This window comes from Anas platyrhynchos, chromosome 11 (assembly GCF_047663525.1).
Source record: "Anas platyrhynchos isolate ZD024472 breed Pekin duck chromosome 11, IASCAAS_PekinDuck_T2T, whole genome shotgun sequence".
NCBI lineage: Eukaryota > Metazoa > Chordata > Aves > Anseriformes > Anatidae > Anas > Anas platyrhynchos.
Genome location: NC_092597.1, coordinates 24,881,470 through 24,899,882, shown reverse-complemented (window position 1 = coordinate 24,899,882; position 18,413 = coordinate 24,881,470). Strand labels below are relative to the sequence as shown.

General features: G+C 69.7%; 2 protein-coding genes across 6 annotated transcripts; both read left to right on the top strand.

Annotated features, from left to right (window-relative positions):
- Window positions 1-970: 970 nt before the first annotated feature.
- FES (FES proto-oncogene, tyrosine kinase) lies at window positions 971-7,533 on the top strand. Of its 3 annotated transcripts, XM_027466004.3 has the most exons (20): window positions 971-1,337; window positions 1,538-1,651; window positions 2,338-2,588; window positions 2,685-2,858; window positions 2,940-3,036; window positions 3,269-3,452; window positions 3,771-3,908; window positions 4,006-4,125; window positions 4,208-4,330; window positions 4,402-4,588; window positions 4,695-4,772; window positions 4,983-5,192; window positions 5,492-5,614; window positions 5,771-5,824; window positions 5,917-6,035; window positions 6,246-6,340; window positions 6,460-6,583; window positions 6,690-6,847; window positions 7,062-7,184; window positions 7,295-7,533. In XM_027466004.3, the coding sequence occupies exons 3-20, from the start codon at window positions 2,364-2,366 to the stop codon at window positions 7,435-7,437; spliced, it is 2,475 nt and encodes an 824-aa protein (XP_027321805.1). In that variant the 5' UTR covers window positions 971-1,337; window positions 1,538-1,651; window positions 2,338-2,363; the 3' UTR covers window positions 7,438-7,533. The 3 variants fall into 3 exon arrangements, with proteins under 3 accessions (XP_027321805.1, XP_038040751.1, XP_027321804.1); XM_038184823.2 differs by lacking the exon at window positions 971-1,337 and having other exon boundaries at window positions 1,501-1,651; window positions 4,701-4,772; XM_027466003.3 differs by lacking the exon at window positions 971-1,337 and having other exon boundaries at window positions 1,504-1,651.
- Window positions 7,534-7,802: 269 nt separating this feature from the next.
- Window positions 7,803-16,120, top strand: MAN2A2 (mannosidase alpha class 2A member 2). Of its 3 annotated transcripts, none has more exons than XM_072043480.1 (22): window positions 7,803-8,332; window positions 8,493-8,747; window positions 8,891-9,035; window positions 9,128-9,299; window positions 9,608-9,735; window positions 9,815-9,988; window positions 10,278-10,464; window positions 10,551-10,728; window positions 10,857-11,059; window positions 11,336-11,518; window positions 11,684-11,798; window positions 12,001-12,068; window positions 12,283-12,448; window positions 12,714-12,950; window positions 13,055-13,177; window positions 13,277-13,391; window positions 13,486-13,619; window positions 13,705-13,846; window positions 13,936-14,069; window positions 14,788-14,982; window positions 15,056-15,162; window positions 15,603-16,120. In XM_072043480.1, exons 1-22 carry the CDS (start codon window positions 8,201-8,203, stop codon window positions 15,811-15,813), a joined length of 3,504 nt encoding a protein of 1,167 aa, XP_071899581.1. In that variant the 5' UTR covers window positions 7,803-8,200; the 3' UTR covers window positions 15,814-16,120. The 3 variants fall into 3 exon arrangements, with proteins under 3 accessions (XP_071899581.1, XP_038040746.1, XP_027322018.2); XM_038184818.2 differs by having other exon boundaries at window positions 15,053-15,166; window positions 15,522-16,120; XM_027466217.3 differs by having other exon boundaries at window positions 7,805-8,332; window positions 15,056-15,166; window positions 15,522-16,120.
- Window positions 16,121-18,413: the final 2,293 nt, after the last annotated feature.

The following is an 18,413-nucleotide window of genomic DNA, read 5'->3' as shown; positions in this document are numbered from 1 at the left end:
GGGCAGCAAGCTGGGGAGCTCGCGCTGCTTCCCTGCAGCACGCGGGCTGCGTCCCTCCACTGCAGCCCTGGGGACGGCTGAGCTCGCGCGCTGCAGCCCCTGCAGCCACGCGTTGCCTGCGGGCAGCCCCCACTGCCAGCCCGGCTCCACCTGGGGCTGAGTGCGTGGGACGGGCAGAGCCGGCCGGGGGGGCTGTTGGAAGGAGGGGGACAGCCCCGAGCAGGTTTCTTTGGGTGCTCGCTCAGGGGCTGCTCCTCTCTGCAGCTGTCCTCGTGCCGTCCCAGCCGTGGCGTCTTCCTGTGGTCGGGAGCGGGTTCCCTGCTGCGTGCGTGCAGCTGCGGGAGCTTTCCCTTTCTCACTGCCCTGCCAGGCTGGGCAGGGGGCACGTCCCGGCTGCCCCTCGGCCGAGGGCTGCGCAGGGCAGAGCCAGCAGCCGCAGTGACGGTGCCGTGGGGGGGTCAGCCGGGGCCAGCCCCACGGGGCACGGCAGTGCGGGGCCCTGCAGGCTGTGGGACCGTGGATGGAGGATGTGAAACTGGGTGAGCTGCAGCGCAGCCCACAGCGGCCTTCCTGCTGCAGGCAGCGGTCAGGGCTGCTGGGGAGCGAGGGCTTCTGCTGGATTCTGCAATCACGGTCGCTCACGGAGCCTCACAGCCCGGCTGCCCTGACTAGCCAGGCACAGGGGGTCAGGCCACAGCCCCCGGCTCGGGGTGCCCGGTGTGCCCCAAGCCAGCCCCATGCACGTGGGGAAAGCCTGCGCTGCCTGGGAGAAGCCAAGGGAAGCTGGAGGGGAGAAGCAGCTCCTCAGCCCAGCTGGCGGAACCCTCGCTGCTCCTGTGGAAGTGCTGGGTGCCTCTGCAGCAGGTGGTGCAGGGGGTGCTGCTGGTGCAGCTCACGCAGAACAGAGTCCTGGGCAGGGCTTGGGACGGGCAGCAGGGGCTCGGGTTGGTGAGCGTGTGCTGCAGGACAGAGCTGCAGTGCTGCTGGTGAAACGTGCTGTGGAAAAACAGTTTCCAGGGAGACTGGCACTGACCGTGCCCGGGGGCTGCAGCAGCCCTTGGTGCAGAGCCGTGCTGAGGCGTTGCAGTGTTCCTCGACGTGACCACCCAGGCAGCGCTCAGCCGTGGGAAGGCAACTCAGGAAAACCTTTCTACGCACTTTTCCCCACAACTTCCTCAAGAAGTGGAAATGGCTTGAACGTGGCTTGCAGGTGACTGTGACACCGCCTTGGGGCCGGGGGACCCCTGCCTGGCTGCAGGAGGTGCCCCACGAGGCAGCTGCCAACCTGGGCTGAGCTGCAGCTGGAGGCTCTGCGGTGGCAGCGCAGCACAGCTGAGGTGAGGAAGGGGCCCGGGCTCCTGCAGGGACAAATCCTGATGGTGCCAGGCCCTGGTGCCTGGCCGCTGGGAGAGGTGCAGGAGCTGGGGGCTGCCCAGCAGCTCTGGGGCTGTGTGCTGGAGTCAGCCTCGAACGCGGGGGACCGGCAGGGAGGGGAGGAAGCGCAGGAAATCTCGCAATGGCTGTATGGTCAGCACAGGGTTTCCTGTTCCTCTCTGGGAGCCGGAGCTGCGCCAGGTCCAGATTGCACCGGCCCCAGCCCCAGGAGCACACCGGCGCCAGCTCCGCGGCCGGGACCTCGCGGCACGCACAGGTTGGAGGGAAGGGGACCCCTTTGCGGGGCTGGGGGGGGGGTCACAGTCCTGTTCTTCTGTGGGGTTTTAGTCTGTGCGGGGACATCCTGCCCTGCATGGAGCCAGGCTCCAGCACCCTCCTGCTCCTGGCTGTGCCCTCTCTGATGGGCTGCGCACCCTGGGGCCAGGCCTGGGCTGAATTCAGCTCCTGCTGGCCATGCCACAGTTCTGTGGCTCAGTGCCCTGTCCCCCCTCTCGCTGGCCTCCTGCCCGTGCCCTGGCCCCTGGGCGCTGTCCTGCCCCAGTGTGCCCAGCTGCCCCCGGCACGGGCACAGGGAGTGGGGCAGGATAGGACCAGAGCTGCCGGAGCCCCATGGGGCCGCTGCTCCCGGCCTCACGGCACACGGCAGAGCGGGGCTGGATTTTGACCCCACACTTCCTCCTCCCTGGCATTGCCCCTGCCGCGGGCCCCCACTGCTGTGGCGCGTTGGGCACACGCAGCCCTCCCAGCTGCTTCAATATGGCTTTTGCAAGGCAGATTGTGGAGGGTGCAGGTGACTCTGCCCCCCGCTGCGGGGCTGCCCCGGGCACCACATGCCTTCCGCGGGGAGATGGGCGAGGGGAGGCAAAGGGCCCTGCCCACAGGCAAGCTCCATGCGGAGCGCAGGGTGGCAGCCGCGTCTCAGGCTGCCCTGCTGCTCTGCAGCCTCGTCCCAGCAGGACCGCGGTGCCATGGGCTTCGGGCCGGAGCTGTGGTGCCCGCAGGGGCACAGCGCGCTGCTGCGGCTGCAGGAGAGTGAGCTGCGCCTGCTGGAGCTGATGAAGAAGTGGATGTCGCAGCGGGCCAAGAGTGATCGGGAGTACGCGGGGATGTTGCACCACATGCTGTCCCAGCTGGAGAAGCAGGAGGGCTCTGGGCAGCTCCGTGCTGGTGACCACGGAGGCCAGATCGGGGAGGTAGGGACAGCGGGGTGCGGGAGCACACCCCACAGACCTGGCGCGTTGCCAGAGGGTGCCCGTCACTGCTCTGTCCCTGATTCCCTGTCCCCGCAGTCGTGGTGGGTGCTGGTGAACCAGACAGAGATGCTGAGCCAGACCCTGCGGCGGCACGCAGAGGAGCTGGCGGCGGGGCCGCTGGCCAAGCTGAGCCTGCTCATCCGCGACAAGCAGCAGCTCCGCAAGGCTTTCAGCGAGCAGTGGCAGCAGCTCAGCCAGGAGTACACCCGGGTAGGCAGGACCCTGTGTGGGTGGCTGGGGGGCTCGGGCCCTTGCCCCGGCCCCGCTCCCTGAGGGTGCCTCTTCCTGCAGACCACCCAGCAGGAGATGGAGAAGCTGAAGGCGCAGTACCGCAGCCTGGTGCGTGACAGCACCCAGGCCAAGCGCAAGTACCAGGAGGCCAGCAAAGGTGGGTGGCAGCCCTGTACTGTCCTGACACATCCCCCAGCCTCGTCCTGCCATGCCCTCTTCTCCCCAATCCCTGGTTCTCCTCGGGCCACACCACGGGATCAGGGATGCCTGGAGCCACAGAAGCCCCGTGGGACCCATGGGCACAACCTCGGTGGGCCTGGGAGCTTGGGGGAATGCACGGGGAGCTGTGGTGCCGGGGCAGCGGGTGCCCCCATGGCCTCTCCTCGCAGACAGGGAGAGGGAAAAGGCGAAGGAGAAGTACGTGCGCAGCCTCTGGAAGCTCTACGCCCTGCACAACCAGTACGTGCTGGCTGTGCAGGCAGCCGCGCTGCACCACCACCACCACTACCAGCGGGCGCTGCCCACCCTGCACGAGTCCCTCTACAGCCTGCAGCAGGAGATGGTCCTCGCTCTGTAAGAGCCCTGCCGCCCCTCTGGGCACCCCCTTGCTTCTGCACCCCCATTCCCCTCCAGACCCAGCGACGCTCCCTCCCCCTGCTGGAGCCCCCAGCCATGCAGGCGCCGTCCTTGCCCCGTTGCCTGTGCCACACATGCCCGTCCCCTGGCACCAGATCCATTGCGGACAGGGCAGCTCGGGGCCCTTCCCCAGCACCTCATGGGGGGCAGGGGCTGTGGGGACACAGGGGCCAGGCGGCCTGGGCAGTGCGGGGCCAAGCCTGGGCTGCGGGGGTGCGGGAGGCCGGGCAGCCCCCAGCACCCGTGTGCCCGCAGGAAGGAGATACTGGGGGAGTACTACAGCATCAGCAGCCTGGTGCAGGAGGACGTGCTGGCCATACACCAGGAAATCGCCCGTGCTATCGAAGCGATCGACCCTGCCACGGAGTACAGCAGCTTTGTCCAGTGCCACAGGTAGAGATGGTGCTGCCACGGGCACCGCACCGGGTATGGCCCTGCAGGGGTGGGCACCGAGCGGAGCAGAGGGCAGCTCTGTGCCGGGTGCCCGCAGGTACGGCTGCGAGGTGCCACCAGCCGTCACCTTTGACGAGAACCTGCTGGAGGAGACGGAGAGCCTGGCGCCAGGGGAGTTGCAGCTGAACGAGCTGACTGTCGAGAGCGTCCAGCACTCGTGAGCAGGGCTGGGCTGCGGGCGGGGGGCAGGCTGGCGGGCTCATGGCTCAGCGCCCACCCAACACACACATCTCTTGCAGCCTGACGTCCATCGAGGAGGAGCTGGCGGCCACCACCGAGACTGTGAGCAGCAAGGAGCAGCGGGTGCGGGAGCTGCAGGCTGAGATCCAGGGCGAGGAGCAGGGGCTGAGGCCTGGGGAGCGGTGAGGTGCAGGGGGGCGGCGGGGCGGGGGCTGAGGTGGCAGGGGCTGACCCCGCTGCATCCCGTCCCCAGGGTGCACTTGCTGAGCAAGCGCCAGGGGCTGCAGGAGGCCCAGCAGCAGCTCCAGGGCTGCCAATGCACCCAGGCCAAGCTTCAGGCACAGCGGGATGTGCTGGCCAACAAGCTGGCGGAGCTGGGCTCCGGAGACCCCCTGCCTGCCCTGCCCCTGCAGGAGGACCGGCACTCAGTCTCCTCCGTGGTGAGTCCTCCCCACAGTGCTCCGGGAGATGTGGGGCTGGGTGACACCGGGTTCTGGCGGCCCCATGCAGGGTGCCTGCGGGGGGACAGCTCACACGTTTCCCCAGGAGCAGGAACGCAGCGGGGCCACTGCGCTGGAGACCCTCAAGAACCACATCTCGGGCATCTTCAGCCCCAAGTTCTCGGTGAGACCCTGGGCAGCTCCAGCCACCCTGCCCTGCCCAGCCACCTTGCCAAACCTCCCAGCGCCTCAGCTCCCCCATCCTCTCCTGTCGTGCCCCACAGCCCTGCTCCACGTTGCTCTCCAGCCCCTCTCCCCACCCTGCACGAGCCCCTCTGGACCCTACTCTCCCTGCCCCTGGGGGAATGACCGGTCTTGTTCTGTCCCCATCCAGCTGCCACCCCCCGTGCCCCTCATCCCGGAGGTGCAGAAGCCGCTGTGCCAGCAGGTCTGGTACCACGGGGCCATCCCACGCTCAGAGGTGCAGGAGCTGCTGAGCTGCAGCGGGGACTTCCTGGTGCGGGAGAGCCAGGGGAAGCAGGAGTATGTGCTCAGCGTGCTGTGGGACGGGCAGCCCCGGCACTTCATCATCCAGGCTGCCGACGTGAGTGACCGCAGGCGGGGGTGGCACTGGGAGCGGCCCCTGCAGTGGGCAGATGTTGGGGCCCTGCCTGTGCAGCCACAGGACACTGGTGTTAATGCACAGGATGTGTGTGTGCGGCTGCGAGCTGCGTGCATGTCCTTGCACGGACCAAGCAAGGAGCACGAGCTGTGAGCCTGCATCACGGTGTGAATGCACGCTTGTGCTGTGTGTGTGTGTGTGTACCCCCATGCATGCACCCCCCCAGGTGTGCACCTCACGCGTGCACGCAGGCACGACCCCGCAGCCTCCCCTCCCTGCAGAACTTGTACCGGCTGGAGGGGGACGGCTTCCCCACCATCCCGCTGCTCGTCGACCACCTCCTGCACAGCCAGCAGCCCATCACCCGCAAGAGCGGGATCGTCCTGGCCAGGGCCGTGCCCAAGGTGAGGGTGGGCAGCGGGAGCAGGCGAGAGCCCTGCGCAGGGCGTAGCCCCGGCCCCTTCCAGCCGCAGTGACTCATCTCTGCATGAGGGAGCTGCAGGAGCAGGAGGGGATGTGGGCTGAGGCCGCTCGCTGACCTCGGTGGCTGCTGCCTGCAGGACAAGTGGGTGCTCAACCACGAGGACGTGCTGCTGGGGGAGCGCATCGGCCGGGTGAGCTGGGTGTGAGGGTGCCAGCAGGAGGGCAGGGCTGGCCGCGGCTGCGCTGTGGCAGGCTCGGCCGGTGCATCCGTGTCTCTCGGCAGGGTAACTTTGGGGAGGTGTTCAGCGGCCGCCTGCGTGCTGACAACACCCCCGTGGCTGTGAAATCCTGCCGGGAAACCCTGCCACCTGAGCTCAAGGCCAAGTTCCTGCAGGAAGCCAGGTCTGTGTGACCGTCATGCTTGTCCTGGCCCATCTGTCTGTCCTGAGGTCTCGGGGCTGCCCAAACCCCACTGGGATTCAGCATCCCTCTGGCTGGGGGCTGTGTCCCTGCACCAGCCGGGCACAGCATCCTTGGGGTGCAGGCGGTGATGGAGCTGGTGGGGGCAGCTGGGTCCCCGTGTGCTCACGGTGCTGTTCACTGTCCCCACAGGATCCTCAAACAGTACAACCACCCCAACATAGTCCGGCTCATCGGCGTCTGCACCCAGAAGCAGCCCATTTACATCGTCATGGAGCTGGTGCAGGGTGAGCGGCCCCATCCTGCGGTCCCTGGTGCATGTGTGGGGCTCGCCCCAGTGCAAGCGTGTGAGCTCGCTGCGTGGGGCTGGGATGGCCGCCTGCCAGCTCTGTGCTGCTCCGTGCAGGGGGGGACTTCCTGAGCTTCCTGCGCAGCGAGGGGCCCCACCTGAAGGTGAAGGAGCTGATCAAGATGACAGAGAACGCTGCAGCAGGCATGGAGTACCTGGAGAGCAAGCGCTGCATCCACAGGTGGGCTGGGGGGGGGCAGCGGGGGCCGGGCAGAGCAGGGGCAGCCGGGCCCCCCCTGCTCCTGGGGACAGCTGGGTGCAGGGCTGATGGCTCTGAGCCGCCCCAGGGACCTGGCTGCCCGCAACTGCCTGGTGACCGAGAAGAACGTCCTGAAAATCAGCGACTTTGGGATGTCGCGGGAGGAGGAGGATGGGATCTACGCCTCCACAGGAGGCATGAAGCAGATCCCTGTGAAGTGGACTGCCCCCGAGGCACTGAATTACGGTACGGGCAGCACCGGGCATGGCCTGGGACCTACACAGCATTCGGGGAGGGAAAGGGGGAGGCTGTGCGGGGGGACCCAGGAGTCCGGGGGGCACTGCCCGGCACCCCGTGCGTGGTGCTGGGGTGGGAGGCAGGCAGAGCCGGGCACCCGGTGGGGCGGTGGTGACGTGGGTGTCCCCCACCGCTCGCCGCCCGGCCCGCGCCGTGTCCCCAGGCCGATACAGCTCGGAGAGCGACGTCTGGAGCTTCGGCATCCTGCTGTGGGAGGCCTTCAGCCTGGGCGCCGTCCCCTACGCCAACCTCAGCAACCAGCAGACCCGCGAGGCCGTGGAGCAGGGTGAGGGTGGCGGCGGGGCCGCGAGTCCCCCCCCAAACCGGGGCCTCCGGGGCCTCCGGAGCTGGGGCCGGTGCCGCGGCCGGCCCGACCCCAGCGCTGCCCCCCCGCAGGCGTGCGGCTGGAGCCCCCCGAGCTGTGCCCCGAGGAGCTGTACCGCCTGATGCAGCGCTGCTGGGACTACGACCCCCGCCGGCGGCCCAGCTTCAGCGCCGTGCACCAGGAGCTCATCGCCATCCGCAAGCGGCACCGCTGAAGGGCAGCTCCGCGGCCGGGCCCCCCGGGGCAGCGGGGGCCGGGGGCGGTGTCGGGCGCGTGCGGGCGGCTCCGGGCAATAAACGTGGGCTCCGCAGCGCTGCGTCTGTCCTGGGCACGGGGCGCGGGGCACCGGGGAACGCGGGGGGCGGCCGGGCCCGGCGGCGGCCGCTCGGCCCCGGGGTCGCGGAGCTCCAGCGGCGGCGGGGCGGGGGCGGGGGCGGGGGCGGGGGCCGGGGCCGTGCGGGCGGGGCGGGGCGGGGCCAGGCCCATCCCGGCCGCGGCAGGCGGCGGGGCCCGGGCGGGGCGAGCGGCGGGGCCGGGCCGCGGAGCCGCGCAGGGTAAGAGCGCAGCGGGGGGGCAGCCCCGGGCCGGGAGCCCCCGCGCCCCTCCGCTCCCCCACCCCGCCCCCGGGCCGCGCCGAGCCCCCCCCCCCCCTACCGGCCGCCGGCCCCGCGGCCTGCCCGGCCCCGCCCGCTCCGCTCCGCTCGGCGCCGCCTCCCCCAGCGCAGCCCCCGGCCTGCTCCGGGCCGCCCCCGGCTCCCCCCGGCTCCCCCGGCCTGCAACGGGCCCGGCTCCTCCCGGTTCCCCCCCCGGGCTGCCCGTCGCGGGGCCGGGCCCCAGCAGCCCCCCCGGGGCCGTTCCGCCGGCGCTGCCCGGTGTCGCTGCCCGGTGTCGCTGCCGGTCCCCGCATCGCGGCCGGCGGGCACGGGGCGGCCGCTCCCGGTGCGCCCCCCGCAGGCCCGGCCCCGCGGCCCTCCGGGATGAAGCTGAAGAAGCAGGTGACGGTGTGCGGCGCTGCCATCTTCTGCGTGGCCGTCTTCTCCCTCTACCTGATGCTGGACCGGGTGCAGCACGACCCCGCGCGCCACCAGAGCGGCGGCAACTTCCCCAGGGTGAGCGGCGGGCGAGGGGCGGCCCAGGGCCGGGCTGGCTGCGGGGCCCGGCACCAGGCCCGGTGCCCGGGGCAGGGCTCGTCCCCCGCTGCCGAGAGCCCCCGAGCCGGGGCAGCCCCGAGCCGGGGCAGCGTGCTCACCGCAGCGCCCGTGTCCCCAGAGCCAGATCTCGGTGCTGCAGAACCGCATCGAGCAGCTGGAGCAGCTGCTGGAGGAGAACCACGAGATCATCAGCCACATCAAGGACTCGGTGCTGGAGCTGACGGCCCACGCCGAGGGACAGCCGGCGCCGCCCCGACACCCACCCAACAGCTCCTGGGCGCTGCCCCCTGAGAGTCGCCCCAGCTTCCTCTCCGTGTCCCCGCAGGACTGCCAGTTTGCCCTGGGGGGCAAGGGCCAGAGCCCAGACCTGCAGGTGAGGGGCTGGGGTCTCGGTGCAGCAGCGAGCACAGGGGGCGAGGGGCCCAGCCCTGTGATGGTGAGGGGATGCGCAGCAGGGCGCCTGCAGGCACCTGCCCGGTCCGGTGCCTGCCCCCTGAGCTCGCTGTCCCCTGGCAGATGCTGGCCGTGTACTCCCTGCTGCCCTTTGACAACCAGGATGGCGGGGTGTGGAAGCAGGGCTTTGATATCACCTATGAGCCCAATGAGTGGGACGCTGAGCCCCTGCAGGTGTTTGTGGTGCCGCACTCCCACAATGACCCCGGTGAGCAGAGGCAGCGCGTGTTCCCCCAGCCCCTGCCCTGCTGGCTGGGGAGGGCTGGGCCCCGCTCAGTGACCCCCCCCGTGTGCTGGCAGGCTGGATCAAGACATTTGACAAGTACTACTATGACCAGACACAGCACATCCTCAACAGCATGGTGCTGAAGATGCAGGAGGACCCCCGCCGGCGCTTCATCTGGTCTGAGATCTCCTTCTTCTCCAAGTGGTGGGACAACATCAGTGCCCAGAAGCGGGCTGCGGTGCGGAGGTAGGGCTGCCCCAGCTGCCGGGCCCTGCCGCCTGGAGGAGGTGCTGGGTGTGGGTGAGGGGGGTGTAAGGGAAGGGCCCTTTGCTCCCCGGACTCAGTTCTGGCTGCAGCGTGGTGTCCATGGGCTCCACGCAGCTCCCAACTGGAGTGTGGGGAGAGCGTGGGCATCGCACCGCAGCTGGCGATCACAGAGGCTGCTGCCGAGAGCCAGGTGGCTCTAGGAGAGGGGGAGGCTCTGCCATGGGTACGTGGCTGACCGCAGGGCCCTGCCCCGAGCTGACCACGTCTCTGGTGTGTGTTTCTCGCAGGCTGGTTGGGAACGGGCAGCTGGAGATGGTGACGGGTGGCTGGGTGATGCCCGACGAGGCCAATTCCCACTACTTCGCCATGATCGACCAGCTGATCGAGGGGCACCAGTGGCTGGAGAAGAACATCGGTGAGAGCTGGGTGGGCTGCAGGGGTGCTGGCTGGGGGCGCTGCTCACAAGAGGTGCTGACGGGTCTCTGTGCCCCCAGGCGTGACGCCGCGGTCGGGCTGGGCCGTTGACCCCTTTGGGTACAGCTCCACCATGCCCTACCTGCTGAAGCGCTCCAACCTGACGGGCATGCTCATCCAGCGCGTGCACTACGCCATCAAGAAGCACTTTGCTGCCACGCAGAACCTGGAGTTCATGTGGAGACAGGCGTGGGGTGAGAGCTGCGGGAGGTGACCGCAGCAGCGGACCTGCCTGGGGTGGGTGGCAGCAGAGGAAAGCTGCTGAACACTTCCCTGTGTGGCCAGTGAGCCGAGTGCCGGGAGGCGATGCCTCTGCCCTGCAGTGGGCAGCCCCGAGGGGACCCCCAAATGTGCCGGTGCCTGGTGCTCGGCGAACTTGTGTGCTGGGTCTGCTCTGCCCCCCCTCGGTGTGCCCTGCGCCCTCTGCTAGGGGCCAGGTGAGGGAGAGCCTCTGCTGATGCTCATCTGTCCTCGGTCCTGCAGACCCAGACTCCAGCACTGACATCTTCTGCCACATGATGCCCTTCTACAGCTATGACGTGCCCCATACCTGCGGGCCCGATCCCAAGATCTGCTGCCAGTTCGACTTCAAGCGCCTGCCAGGCGGCCGGATCAACTGCCCATGGAAGGTGCCGCCCCGCGCCATCACCGAGGCCAACGTGGCAGAGCGGTGAGTGCGGCGAGGGCAGGGCGAGTGGCTCCGAGCCCCGCAGCCCGGCCTCCGGTAGCCAGCCTCACGCCCTGGCCCCGTGGCAGAGCCCAGCTGCTGCTGGACCAGTACCGCAAGAAGTCCAAGCTGTACCGCAGCAAGGTGCTGCTGGTGCCCCTGGGGGACGATTTCCGCTACGACAAGCCGCAGGAGTGGGACGCTCAGTTCCTCAACTACCAGCGCATCTTTGACTTCCTCAACTCCCAGCCCCACCTCCACGTGCAGGTCGGTGCCGGGAGCTTTGGGGCCGCCGAAGGGCCCCGTGTGCCTGGGGGAGCCTGGGCAGGGGTGTGCAGAGCGGGGAGGGTGTGGGGCTCCCCGCAGCACTCAGAGCTGCGTGTGCTGTCCCGCAGGCGCAGTTCGGGACGCTGTCCGACTACTTTGATGCCCTCTACAAGAAGGTGGGCATTGTGCCGGGCATGAAGCCGCCTGGGTTCCCAGTGCTGAGTGGCGATTTCTTCTCCTACGCGGACCGGGAGGATCACTACTGGACGGGCTACTTCACCTCCCGGCCTTTCTACAAGAGCCTGGACCGCGTGCTGGAGACCCACCTCCGGTGAGGGGAAGCAGGCTGGGGCCCTGGGGCAGGGGTGGTGCGTGGGGCACGGGGTGCAGGATGGTGCAGGCTGGGTGGCACCCGCAGCCCCAGCCTTCGCCCTGGCCTGTGCCCAGACACCGGTGTGCTGGGGATGGCACGGCTTGGGGGGGTGATGCTTCTGCCCTGCTGGCACTGAGGCTGCCTGTGCCGGCTGCTCCTCTCTTCTCGTCTGCGTCCTGGCCCCGTGGGGCCCGGGGGTGCTGGCGGGTCCTGGGTGACTCTGTCCCTGCGCAGGGGGGCAGAGATCCTGTACAGCCTGGCGCTCGCCCACGCCCGCCGTGCCGGTGCCGACAGCCGCTACCCGCTGTCCGACTACGCCCTGCTGACCAACGCCCGCCGCAACCTGGGGCTCTTCCAGCACCACGACGCCATCACGGGCACTGCCAAGGAGGCCGTGGTGGTCGACTATGGAGTCCGGTGCGTGCGGGTGGCTGCGGCACAGCCCGGGGGCCCGGCTGGGGGCTGGTGGGTGTGGGGCTGGGCGTGCTGGCTGGGCCCCAGTGGGATGTGGGGACGGTGTAGGGGGATGCTGGGAGGGGGCAGAGGGGATGGTCCTGGGTGTCTCACTGCCCGCTGCTCCAGGCTGCTGCACTCCCTCTCGAGCCTCAAACGCGTCATCATCAACGCTGCGCACTACCTGGTGCTGGGGGACAAGGACGCCTACCGCTACGACCCTGCTGCCCCCTTTCTCAGCACGGTGAGCAGCTCCCTGCCCCGAGGCTCCCCACGTCCCAGCCTCGTGCTGGGGTCTCCGTGCCCTTTCCCGTGCGGCACAGCACCACCTGCCCACCCACTGCTGGCTGGGGCCCTGGGGGAGCTGCTGCAGCCCCCAGGCACACCCCTGGCCAGGCGGGCTGGGGGCGGTGGGGACGCTGTGGCTGACCTGCTGCTTCCCCTAGGATGACACACGCCTCAACCAGGACTCGCTCCCAGAGAGAACAGTCATCAAGCTGGGCGCCTCGCCACGGTAGGGCTGCACACTGCGCTGTGGCTGCCTCCTCCTGTCTGGCAGCGGGGTCTCGTGGGGGAAGCGGGAGGCGATGTGGGGACCACTTGTGGGGGCACCTGGAGCTCTGTGAAGCAGCCTTTGTGTGTGCAGCTCGGGGGGTGCTGTGGAGCGCAGGGTGTGTGGGACACCTTGGGGCTGGGGGTGGCCGTCCTGGTGCATCTCTGCCCTGCAGATTCCTGGTTGTGTTCAACCCGCTGGAGCAGGAGCGCCTGAGCGTCGTGCTGGTGCTGGTGGACACCCCGCATGTGCGCGTGCTGTCTGAGGAGGGGCAGCCCCTGCCTGCCCAGCTCACTGCACAGTGGGGCTCCGCCACCAACGTGGTGCCCGACGTCTACCAGGTATGGGTGCCCCGCCACCCGCTGCCGCCCCTGTCCTCGCCCTGCACAGCCCGTGTGTGCCAGCCTCCCGCCCTCACACGCCGACACGCCACCAAATGAGTGTTTCTGCACCACAGCGGGAGCTCCCACGGCACGCAAGACCCCAGGCTCCCACGCACATCCACCACCACAGAGACCCCAAAAACGGGGCCCGTGTGCTGCTGGCAGCCAGTAGGTTTGCTGCCTGCCAGGGAAGCCCTCAGTCACGTCTCCCTGCTGCCCGCAGGTCTCCGTGCTGGCCCGCCTGCCCGCGCTGGGGCTGCGTGTGCTGCAGCTGCAGAAGTCCTTCGATGGCCAAGCCGTGCTGAAGTCCTCTGTGCGCCTGTACCTGCACGGCCGGGACCTGCCCGTGCGCAAGCAGGAGGCTGTACCTGTGCACGTCTTCCCGACCGCTCCTGACGACTTCTGCCTGGAGAACCAGCACCTGCGGGCCTGCTTCTCGGGGCACTCAGGCCTGCTGCAGGCAAGCACAGGGCCTGGGGGTGGCACGGAGGTGAAGGAGGGCAGGGTGCACAGCTCTGCCTCGGGCAGGCTGCGCTCACTGCCCTGCCGGCCTGCGCCCTGCAGAGCCTCCGCCGAGCTGGGGAGGAGCGGGAGCAGAGGGTGAGCAGCGAGTTCCTTGTCTATGGCACCAGGACCTCCAAGGACAAAAGTGGAGCCTATCTCTTCCTGCCCGATGGCGAGGCCAAGGTATGGGGGCCTCCTTTGGGAGCCTGGCCGGCGGCTGTGCCAACAGCCATGGGACAGTCCTGGAGGCAGCAGCCTCACTGCAGCCTCCTCCCCCCACAGCCTTACACACCCAAGGAGCCCCCAGTTGTGCGAGTGACAGAGGGACCCTTCTTCTCGGAGGTTTCCAGCTACTACCAGCATGTCCAGACCGTGGTGCGGCTTTACAACGTGCCAGGTGGGACAAGTGGGGCTGTGCCAGGGCGCTCCCCAGCCCGGGGCCGCTGGCCGAGGCTCCGTGCGGGGCCCAGCCGCTCACTGCTGGCCCACAGGGGTGGAGGGCCTGTCCCTGGACGTGTCTTGCCTGGTGGACATCCGTGACCACGTCAACAAGGAGCTGGCCTTGCGCTTCAGCACGGACATCGAGAGCGAGGACACCTTCTTCACAGACCTCAACGGCTTCCAGGTGTGCCAGCAGCCCGGGGAGGGACGGCAGCTGCCCGTGGGGGCAGTGCTTTGCCCCCCAGCCCCTGACCCCCGTCCCTCGACAGATCCAGCCCCGCAGGTACCAGCAGAAGCTGCCGCTGCAGGCCAATTTCTACCCCATGCCCGCCATGGCCTACATCCAGGACATGCAGAGCCGCCTGACGCTGCACACAGCCCAGGCCCTGGGGGTCTCCAGCCTCAGCAGCGGTGAGCCGGGGCCAGGGGCTGTGCCGCCGGGGGGCTCAGGGGGCTGTGGCAGCTTCTAACGCCCGGGGCTCGCGGCCCGCTCTCTGCAGGCCAGCTGGAGGTGATCTTGGACCGGCGCCTCATGCAGGATGACAACCGGGGCCTGGGCCAAGGGCTGAAGGACAACAAGCGGACCTGCAACCGCTTCCGCCTCCTCCTGGAGCGCCGCGCCACTGCCAACAAGGTGCGTGGGCTGGGGGCGCCGCGGGACTTTGGGGGTCAGGGGCAGCGCTGCTGGGGAGCAGAGCCCAGCCCTGCCTCGGGATGCTGTGGGACGGTGGTGCACACAGAGCTGGGGGTGCAGCCGGGTGCGGGGTGCCCTCCCTGCACCTCCCGGCCCTCCCGGCCACCACGCTGGCACCGCAGAGGGACGGGGCCGTGCCCAGAGCGGGGTGTGCGGGGAGGGCAGGACTGCGTGGCGGGGTCTGCCCTGCGTGTGGGGGCACGGAGCCCTCGTAATCACCGTGTTCTCATCCCATCCCTCGTTGCTCTCGATCCACGCACCATTGCACCCACTCAGAGCTCCAGCTTCTTTTCCAAACTGGCCTCCGTGTTTAAAGCTTTGGGCTTCCCTGGCGCCAGGACTGGCAGCCCAGAGGTAACGGCCGGCCCGGCCCTGCCGCCCCCTGTCTCGTGCAGTAGCTGCTAGCGACTAGCCAGGCCCTAGCGGGCTCGTAGCCTCACCAGAGCCCAGCCGGAGCCGCGCAGGCCGTGTGGTGCGGCTGCTCTTTGGGTGCTGGGGAAGGAGGGGCCATGCCTGGAGGCTCTGGGTACCCAGTGCCTGTCCTCTGGGTGCCGCTGGAGAGGGCACCCAAAAAGGAGCGGGTGGCCCCGCAGGCCCTGGTGGGCTGTGCCTGGACCCGCAGCCGCCTGGCTCGCGCTGACCGCTTGCTCTTTGCCAGGCGCAGGACGGCCGCCCGGTCAGCTTCCCCTCCCTGCTGAGCCACATCACCTCCATGCACCTGAACGCCGAGCCTCTGGTCCTGCCGGTGGCCCAGGAGAAGCCAGCCCCGCCGGCCCTGCGCTCCTTCATGCCCCTTGCTGCCACCGTCCCCTGTGACTTCCACATCCTCAACCTGCGGACGCTGCAGGCAGAGGTGAGCCGTGGGCAGGTGGCGGGGGGCTCGCAGGGGTCCCCAGCACCGTGCCTCATGGCCCCGCTGCCAGCAGGACGACTCGCTACCCTCGGCCGAGGCAGCCCTGATCCTGCACCGCAAAGGCTTTGACTGCAGCCTGGAGGCCAGGAACCTGGGGTTTAACTGCACCACCACCCAGGGCAAGGTAGGAGCTGCCGCCTGCACCCTCGTGGGGTCAGAGCTGGGCTGTGGCACCCTGGCACATCTGGCACCAGGCCTGCCTCGAGCATCCTGGGCTCCTGCCAAGCCAGGATTGGGGTGGGAGGGAGGGGCCCCCTGAAGCCCAGAACCTGTGGCAGTTCAAGGGTCCCACAACGAAGCAGGCAGTCCCGCTCTGCCCCTTTTGCAGGCAAAGCTGGAGGACACTGGTTTTGCAGGAAGGGAGACTGGGGTCTGGCATGGGCCCTGCACCCTCTGATGAGGGAGGGGAAAGCCTGGGCTGGGTCAGCGCAGGAAGCCAGGTGACCGCACCACCTGCCCTCCTCCTGCTCTCTCCCTAGCTGGCGCTGGGCAGCCTGTTCCAGGGGCTGGAGCTGGGCTCCCTGCAGCCCACCTCGCTCACCCTGATGTACCCGCTGGGCACGGCCTCCAACAGCACCACCATCCGCCTGGACCCCATGGAAATCGCCACTTTCCGCGTCCGCCTGGGGTAGCGCGTCCTGGGGCGGGGAGGAGCAGACTGGCTGTGAGCTGCTGGAGCAGCCGCCGAGCCCCGCAGAGGCTGCGCCGGCAGGCCCGTGGCAGGCAGGAGGTGCCGGACCTGCACAGGCTGCTGCCTTCTTAATTTATTAGTCCTGTGTTCTCAGATAGATTTCGGACAGTGAGCTGCTGCGGCAGGGCTGCGCGGAGGCTGCTGGATGCTGCCTGGTGCAGAGGGCATGGGCTGGGCGCTGCTCTGAGCGGAGCAGGGCTGGCGGGGCAGCGGGACCGGCTGCTGTGTGCCCGCCGTGCAGCCCTGGGCAGGGGCCCTGCTGGCGCCTGGGCTCCCACGGACCCGCAGGGCAGCACGTGGGCTGGCAGCAGCCCAGCCGGGCAGGCGCTATGGACTGGAGACTGAGCTCGCCTGGAGCTTGTAGGAAACATGAGGCTGTTTCCAGGAGCCCCGGCCTGTGTCTGCTTTGTGGTTCTTGCACTGGTGGCGCTGGGCAGCAGGAGGGGGGCTCTGCGGGGAGAGGGGAGGCTCTGGGCTGTGCCCTGCGCCCAGGCGGGCTGGGAGGGCTGCGGGCGGCTGGTGCTGTGCCTGCTCTGCACCACGCGGCCCCTGTCCTGCCCCTGCTCCCCCAGCTGAGCAGGGTGGGGGGCCCTGGGAGCTCATTCCCTGGTGGCATGGCCGGGAAAGCCATGCGCAAAGACAAGGCGGTGCCGGGGTGAGTGTGGGGTGAGCATGGGGATGAGCATGGGTATGACCTCTCCCAGCGGTGCTGCAGTGCCTGCCCATCTGGGGGTCGCCCAGACCACCTGTGTGTACAAGCTGGTGGCAGTGCCAAAGCGCCTCGGGTCTGTGGTGGCTCAGAGGCTGCGGGAAGCCGCGTTGCATCCCGGTTGCTGTGGATGCTGCACTCCCTGACCCCCCCCGGGGCTAATTATTACTGCTGGGGCACTGGTGGGCTGGGCTGTGGCACCCTGGGGAGGGCTGGGGGAGGAGGTGGTGCTGTCTGAGCTCCGTCTCGCTTTCCTTGCACCCCCCAGGCTCAGCCATGCGCAGCCACAGAGAGGGGCAGAGCACCTGGAGGCAGCGTGCTGCGGGCACAGGGCAGCACGCCCCTCGCACCACTGCTGCTCAAGGTCCCTGGCTGTGGGGCACAAGGTGCCGGGGGGCGGGCGGGAGTTGGCTGGGTCCTGCCCCTCTGCAGGGCACGCGTGTGTCCATGGTGCCTCTGTCAGAGCCTGGCTAATGGCACAGCTGGCCAGGGGCCAGGCTGCTGCCTGCTGGGGCTCTCCTGCTGCCCGAGGGGCTGCGGCACAGCCTGCCCACTGCCCCGCAGCCACAGTGTGCCCACCCTGTGCCCATCTGGCCTGCAGCCCTCATCCCTCAGCCAGGATCCTGGTCAGGGCTGAGGTGCCCGGTGAGGGCTGCTGGACCTGCTGCCAGGTGGGGATGGTGCCTCCGGTCCCGGTGTTTGGCCCTGGAGAAGCTCATTAGCGATGCTCCCGCCTCCTGCCCGCGGTCCCTGCGGAGCGGGGCAGTGAGTGCAGGAGGCTCTAATGGCTCCACGAGGCTCCTGATGGGCCGCAATGGAGGCGGGAGCAGGAGGGGCTGTGGTTTCTGCCTCAGACAGCGCCGGAGCTGCCTCTGCCCAGGGATGGCGGGGAAGATGCCGGGTGGGCTCCTGCTCCGGCTGCTCCTCGCCGCTGCTCTGTGCCCCGGCATCCTCGGGACAGGTATGGCCCCTTTGCCCCTGCTCCCTGAGGCTGGGGCAGGCACTGCCCGTCCTCCCCTTCTGGGCTGGGACCACGTCCCCTGGGCTGCTCCCCACCATCCCCAGCTGGAGGCTGTGCGGTCAGGGCGGGGAGGCAGTGGTCCGTGCTGGGGATGGGAGCCAGGGGTGGTGGTGTTGGAGCTGGTCCCGCTGTGGGGCAAGAGGCGCTGCCCCCGTGGGGCAGGGGGAACCAGGGAGACCAGCGTTGGGCTGCCGGGCTGGGCTTTGCCCTCCCCTCCTGCTCGTGCCCTTCCCTGGGAGCGTGCCGGTGCCGCAGCCCCGTGCCCACCGCTCCTGCTGCAGCCTCGGTGCAGAACCTGCACCTCTGCGAGGGCTACGCCGGCCCCGACGGCCGCTACCACCCCGGCTTCTACTGCCCGCGCCTCACCGACCCGGCCACACACCGGTACTGCTGCCGGCACGGCCCCCACGCCCTCAAGTCCTGCTGCTCCCAGGGGGCTGTGGAGGCCCTCACCGGGGTGAACCTCTCCAGCCTCCCCGTGCCTGGCCTCCTCCGGTGAGCGGGGCCGGGAGGGGTGGCGGGGGGCTGCGGGGCTGGCAGCACAGCCCTGGGGGGGGGCTGGCACTTGGGGGTGCCTGGTGCCGAGCTGCCCCCGGTGCCCCCGGTGCTGAGCCGCCCCCACCCGCAGGAACCCCCTGGCCCTGCCCTTCGTGGGGCTCTACGGGCTCCTGGTCCTCATCCTCATGGCCCTCGACCTCGTCCACTTCTACCGCACCAAGCGCTGCAGCCTCGGCCGCCTCCTGCCCTGCGGCCGCTGCCCCCCCCGCGGCTCCCCGGCCCCCGGGGGGCTCCTGGCGCCCGGCCCCGCAGCCCCGGCCCCCCGTGCTCCTGGGGGAGCGGCGTAGGGGTCCCGGTGGCTGCTGCCTCTGGGGGACCTGGGGGCTGGGGGGGCGGCACTAGGGGGTGGGGGGGCCGGGGGGGCAGTGGGGTCACAGGGGGTGGGGGCACGG

Excerpts from the sequence above, each read along its gene's own strand:
- FES (XM_027466003.3), top strand. The coding sequence starts at position 1,525 with ATGGTCAGCACAGGGTTTCCTGTTCCTCTCTGGGAGCCGGAGCTGCGC. Across the intron at positions 4,331-4,401 it reads GGGCTGAGGCCTGGGGAGCG|GGTGCACTTGCTGAGCAAGC; the intron begins GTGAGGTGCAGG and ends TCCCGTCCCCAG. Across the intron at positions 4,773-4,982 it reads TCTTCAGCCCCAAGTTCTCG|CTGCCACCCCCCGTGCCCCT; the intron begins GTGAGACCCTGG and ends GTCCCCATCCAG.
- MAN2A2 (XM_072043480.1), top strand. The coding sequence starts at position 8,201 with ATGAAGCTGAAGAAGCAGGTGACGGTGTGCGGCGCTGCCATCTTCTGC. Across the intron at positions 10,465-10,550 it reads GAGGCCAACGTGGCAGAGCG|AGCCCAGCTGCTGCTGGACC; the intron begins GTGAGTGCGGCG and ends GCCCCGTGGCAG. Across the intron at positions 11,519-11,683 it reads GTGGTCGACTATGGAGTCCG|GCTGCTGCACTCCCTCTCGA; the intron begins GTGCGTGCGGGT and ends CCGCTGCTCCAG.